The sequence below is a fragment of the Tupaia chinensis genome, unplaced genomic scaffold, assembly GCF_000334495.1.
Source record: "Tupaia chinensis unplaced genomic scaffold, TupChi_1.0 Scaffold000159_1, whole genome shotgun sequence".
Lineage (NCBI taxonomy): Eukaryota > Metazoa > Chordata > Mammalia > Scandentia > Tupaiidae > Tupaia > Tupaia belangeri.
In genome coordinates this window covers 6059064-6064984 of record NW_006159630.1, presented here as the reverse complement: position 1 = coordinate 6064984, position 5921 = coordinate 6059064, and the positions used below count along the sequence as shown (strand labels likewise).

Genomic DNA, 5921 nt, shown 5'->3' with positions numbered 1-5921 from the left:
CCCCACTTGCCGCCGGGCCTGCTGCTCCGACTGCACCTGCCGGGCCTCACGCAGCGCCCGCTCGCCAGCCTCGTACTTCTCGGAGGCCACCTGCAGGAGGCCGCCTGGGTCAGGGCTGGTGGGGGCGGTGGGGGCAGTGGAGGCCGGCACCTCACCCCCACGCCCCACCTTGCTCATGTTGTCCACCTCCTCTGCACGGAGCTTGACCCGCAGTGCAGCCGCGTTGACCTTCTCCTTCTCCAGCCGCAGCTCCTGCCATGCCCGCTCTATGGCCTCCCTCTCAGCTGCCAGCTGCTCCTGCTTGGCCTGGAGCTCACTGGCCCTGATCTTCAGCTCGGCCTGCTCCTGGACACAACAGAGCCTGTGCCGTGTTCTCCTCGGGGAAGAACCGGGCTCTGTTCAGGGTCCCAAGGCCCCTTCCTGCTACTTCTGCAGCTCTGCCCCACCTGCCTCCAGGAGGGCTGGGGAGGGCAAGGGGCTTCTAGGGTGGGTCAGGGAGGCCTGGGGCCAAGGTGGGGGACAGCCGTCACAAACTGTGGCACCTTTCTGAACCTGCTTCGTCCTTTCTGAAGTATCTGTCACAGGAATGTGATTAGGATGGAGCGAGAGGTCTGTGCAAAGCGCCTGGGCCCTCTGGTAGGGTGACGTGGCCTTGGTTCTGCCCTGTCCTCTAACTATCATGGCCACCCTCGTTTCCTGCTGCTGGAAGCAGCTGCATCTAATTAGATGGAAGTGCTGGGGTATCCCAGCCCTCACCTCCCAGCCTGCTGTCCTGGAGGCTCTGGGCCCTACCTTGGCCAGGCTGACGAGGGTGCCCTCCCGCTGAGTGTCCACCTGCAGTGCCCGCTCCGCCTCGCGCTCGGCCCGCTCCTTGCTCAACCTCTGCTGTGCGGAGAACTCAGCCCACTCGGCTGCCAGGCGCCGGCGCTCCTCCCCACACTTGTGCATGACGGACTTCTGCTCTTCCAGCAAGGCGCTCTGGGAGTGGGCGTGAGGACCGGATGAGCCTCCCAGCACGATGGCGGTCAGCAGCTAGGCGCGGTCCCAGACTCACCTTGGCCCTCTCCAGCTCTTCCCTTTCCATGGCGATCTGCTGGGTCATGACCCTCCTCTGCTCCTCTAGGGCACGCTGTGAGGCCTCCGCCTTGGACTGCTCTGCAGTCACACGCCAGCGTTCCTGCAGGGCCCAGGCAGGGCTCAGAGTGTGTCCCCAGTCCCAGGAGCTGTGCTGAACCACGTGAGTCCCCAATACCTCCCCGAAGAGTGGAATAGGAGGGCTGCTGGGAGGGACAGCTCGCCAAGGCCCTGGAATTCTGCCAGCCCAGCCCACAGGAATAGTGATGACGATGAGCCGGACACAGCCATGGCACTGCCCGCCCCTGCCCGTCAGCCATGAGGCAAAGGGCACAGTGTGGTGCTCGGTGCTGTGCGGGGACCCGGCTGCGCAGCCATGAGGGCAGCAGCTTAACCGTGTCTGGCCAGAAGGTGCCTGCACTGTGTGTTCTGCCCTTAGTGGGGCTCTCTGCCTAGTGGGTAATTTTCACTTCCTTTATTGCTTTCTGTATTTTACTTTTTTTCCAATAAAATGTATTGTTATAACCTATAAAAAGGAAGGCTTTCTGCTTGTCTGCTTTAATTTGCTGGAGGATGCGTGTGCTCGCTGAAGACAGAGAGAGAGATGAGAGAGCAACTCCGGGGGGCAGCCACGTCGCACACTCTTCTCCATTCTCTCTCAGGGTCTTGGGCATGCACGCACATGTGTCTGGTGTGTTCTTCAAGCTGCTAGGTCTGGGACTCGAACTGCATGGTCAGCCATGTGAGATCCAGCCACCTTAATGACCATACCACCAGCTAGCCCAAAAAAGGGTTTGTTTTTAAAATGTATTTCTTAAAGAATTATTTAATTATCATTTCTTTTTTCAATTACTTATTTAATTCCATTTGTTACTATTTTTAATTTGACCAGAGAGAGAGAAATAAAGGGAAAGGGAGAAAGCAAGCCACAAGGCCCAGGACTTGAACCACAGTCAGCCATGTGGGAATCCAGCACCCTTAATCACCAAGCCACCTGTTGTGCACCCCCCCAGCCCCCATTTTCTTAAGAAAGGTTTTTGCAATAGGGCATATGTACTTGCCAGAGAGACATAGAAAGACAGCAAGTGAGAAATGGGGATGGCCACACTGTAATCCCTTCTTGTCTTGGGATTTTGGTTATACATGCACACACACCTGGCATGAGTTTTAAGCCACCGGGTCCAGGATTCTAATGGCAGTTGACTTCAGGGGAGTCTTGTGACATAACCATTACGCCATTTGCTGGTCCTATTATCATTTCTTAAAATTTGCTATAGGTCTTGGGACCAAGAGATGGTGTAATGGCTACATCGCTGGACTCCCACGAGGTCAACCGTGGTTCGGACCCGGTGGCTTAAATTCACACCAGGCACATGTGTGTGCATGCCCAAGATCCCGAGAGGAGAGTGGAGGAGAGGAGACTGTGGCGTGGTCATCCCTGCTTACGGGTGATTTCTCACTGTCTCTCTTTCTGGTGAGCGTATGTGCCCTATAGCAAAAACCTCTCCCAAAAAAAGGTTTTTGTTGTTACAGGTCTCATGTGCTCATGAGAGAGAGAGAGAGAGAGAGAGAGAAAGTGAGAAAGCAAGCTGCCAGGTCCAGGACTCGAACCATGGTTGGCCATGTGGGAAGTCCCAGTGCCTCAACCACCATGCCATCTACTGACCCCAGGTTATTTTAAAAGAATCAGGCTTGCTTTTCATATATGAAAGATACGTAAGGGGTTCAAAAGCCTGTCACAGCTGAGGAGGCCGGGATGACCTTGAGTGGGCAAGAGTGCCTGTCCAAGGCCATGGGCATCCCTGCGGTGACAGATCTGTGGCTGGAAGGAAAGCGCGAGTGCAGCCGATGGCCGGGGCAGATGGCCAAGGCACTTGCAGTGTGAGGGAGCATGAAGGGTGCAGGTGGGACCTGGTCAGGCGGCCCCTGCGAGCTCAGGTGGGCAGCAGTGAGGGCTGGGTGGGGGCTGAGCGGACACAAAGGCAGGAAGGTGCGGGAGCCCGAGCCTTGGTGACTGGCTGGGAAAGTACAGCCGTAGGCCAGCTGACTCCCTGCAGCGTCTGACGGAGAGGCCCCGAGGGGGTGAGGCCTCACCTGCTCCAGGAGCCGGCTCTGCTCGCCCAGGCGTGCCTCCATCTTCCCAATGACCTCCTGGAGTCGGCTCCGCTCCTCCTCCATGTCCCGCTGCTGCCGGCTCAGCCGCTCCTGCAGAGCTGGGGGTGGCCCTCGGGCTGCTCAGTGTCTGCCCACATCCCACCACCAGGTTAGCAAGAGGGAGAGGAGGGGGCACCGGGGGAGAGGAGGGGGCACCTCGCAGCTGCTCGTCCTGCTGCCGGACCCCCAGCTCGCGCTCGTGGGAGGTGGTGAGGTGCGAGGCCTCCACGCGGGACGACAGCTCGCTCAGGCTGCTGGAGAACTTCTCCATCTGACTGATGATGCTGTTCAGGGACCTGGAGGAGGACAGGGCCACTCCGTCCCGGGGCCCGGCCCAGCCCTGCGCCCCCCCTCCCCCCGCCCCGGCAGGCAGAGCCTGGGCAGCGCATACCGCGTGTGGGAGGTGGCACTGGTGACGGCGTCGATCTCCCGGTCCTTGAGCAGCTTCAGCCGCTGTAGCTGCTCCTCGTGGTCCTTGCGCATGTCCAGGATGGACGCCCTGGGAGGGGTAGCAGGGGTGGGGAAGCAAGAACCACTCTGAGCAGGACCACGTGGACAGTACAGTGGACGCCGTGGCAGTTCCTCGTGGAAACAAGGGTGCCTCTGGGGCCTCTCTGCCTCCTCCATCACAGACTGCCTGTTTCCCCAGCTCCTCTGTCAGCTCTCCGTGCTCAACACTAAATGCACGAATGCGGCCGCCAACTGGAGTGGCCCCACAGGCCTGCCCTGCCCTCGGCGATCTCCGCCTCCCTGGGGTGCCTTTTCTTAGTTTGTTCTCGTCTAGAAAGGCCAAACACGCGGGCACACCAGGCACAGCTTTCCTGGGGCCAGCTAGCCACCACCCTCACTGGGTTGGCAGCGAGTGGGTCAGCCTCAGTGCTCACCGCCGCTGTGCCCTGCCTGCCTGGCGTGTGACCTCTCTGGGCTCTGTAAGGGCAGGCAGCACCTAGCCCTTGGGGGCTGTCGGGTCACTGTTCGCTCGTCACCCCAGTGAGCTGGAAGGGAAGGGCTTGAGCCCCCACCCAAAGGCTGACGAGCCACAGCTGGGTCCTGTGGGCTCTCGCTGCTCTGGCCAATCCTCGCAGGCCGGCTCCCACCGGGCTGCCCTGGGCCTGGCCCTTACCGCTGCAGCTCTCGGAGCCGCTCCATCTCCTGATCCTTTTCTTGCGCAGCGGCTGCCAAACGGCGCTGGTGCTGGGCCGTGAGCTCGGCGCGGGCCTGCTCAGCCTCCTGGCAATGCGACAGGTACCGCGCTGACAGCTCCTCGTTCTCTCTGCGGAGCCGCTCCTCTCGCTGCTGGTAGGACGCCTCTAGCACCTTGACGCGGCTTCTGCCAACCAAACACCCAGCTGTGGTGCTGGGCGGGCAGGGGGCCGCCACCTAAAGGGCCTCTCAAGTGCATCGGCCTGGCCTTCGGGGTGAGTGTGGAGACCTGAGCGGGGTGGGACAGGAGGTGAGCCGGGCAGCTCGGGTGGCGGCAGGAGCTGTGGTACCTGTGTGCGCTCTCGATGAGCTCCAGGTCCGCCTGGTGCCGCTGCTGCAAGCTCTCCAGCAGCAGCTGGCGCTGGGCCCGCTCCAGCTCCAGCTTCCGCACCTGGCGACAATGGGAGGCCAACGCAGACATGGAGGGGGCCAGGGGACTTTGTGCTCACAGCCTCACCTGGGAGGGGGAACCTCCTGCCATGCACAGCAACGCCCTCCCGTGGCAACCCTGCCCCCACCTGGGCCTCCAGTTCTGCCAGCCGGGCCTGGCTCTGCAGCAGCTCGGCCTGGAGCTCGGCAGTGTCACTCTGAACCTGCGCTTGTGCTGCCAGGAGCTGCTTCTGGTATCCTGTGCCCGGCAGCAGGCTCCGTGCAAGAGACTCTGGGAGCAGGGCCTGTAGGGAGGAGAGATGGTCTGGGTTGGGTGGGGAATGGGACCTAGTGGAGCTCAGCTGCCTCCCAGGCCCTGCCCTGATATGTGGCTGCCAGTGGGGGTCAAGGCTGCCACAGCATGAGGCCTTGGAGAAGCAAAGGCAGGTCTGCCCCACCCACTGCACCTCCCAGCACGGTATCCAGCTGCCAGGGCAGGTGCCAGTCCCGGCGTCTTGGCTTCACAAATGCTTCTTAGTTGGCCCTGTCAGGCGAGCAGCCCACACTGACACTCGTCCCTGTCAGTTGCCCCTCTCCCCCAGGGACAAGCTAGAGAGGGCTGTGCCTCCCAGGTCAGGGGGTCACAGGTGACTGCCACAGCTGGAAACAGACCAGTGTGGCAGGAGGGTGGCAGGGATGGAGGGACGGACAGGGTGCTGGCAGCTCTGCTCCCGGACTGGGGCATTCCCAGCTGCCCCTGCCTGACTGCCCCTGCCAATTGCTTTTGCTTTTTTTTTTTTGGCGAGAGGCTGGTGCAGGCGGGCACCACAGAGAGAAGGAGCGTGCACTTCTGGATGGGGCTCGGTCACAGCACAACCCATCCCCTCTTCTCCAGCCTGCGGGGACATGGGGTACATGTGCATCTGGTGTTTTCCAGGCTGCTGGGGCTGGGGCTGAAGGCAGTCGGCCGTGTGGGAGCTGGCTCCCCACGCACGGTGCTAAGTGCCAGGCCAGCCCTCTAGGTCAGCAGAGTGCATGGGGATGCCAGGGTGGGCTGGCTGCTGCCACTCTGACAGGCAGGGCACGTTCTCCCCGGCCGGCCCCCGGGCAAAACGCAGGGG

At 61.4% G+C, this 5921-nt stretch overlaps 1 protein-coding gene across 1 annotated transcript in view; it reads right to left on the bottom strand.

Annotated features, from left to right (window-relative positions):
* FBF1 (Fas binding factor 1) overlaps positions 1 to 5921 on the bottom strand; it is a 31390-nt gene that overhangs the window by 6457 nt on the left and 19012 nt on the right. The window contains 10 exon segments of the mRNA XM_006145787.3: positions 7 to 90; positions 169 to 345; positions 793 to 978; positions 1055 to 1177; positions 3169 to 3287; positions 3385 to 3524; positions 3620 to 3727; positions 4352 to 4558; positions 4722 to 4822; positions 4950 to 5105. Coding sequence (XP_006145849.1) covers positions 7 to 90; positions 169 to 345; positions 793 to 978; positions 1055 to 1177; positions 3169 to 3287; positions 3385 to 3524; positions 3620 to 3727; positions 4352 to 4558; positions 4722 to 4822; positions 4950 to 5105 — 1401 coding nt within the window.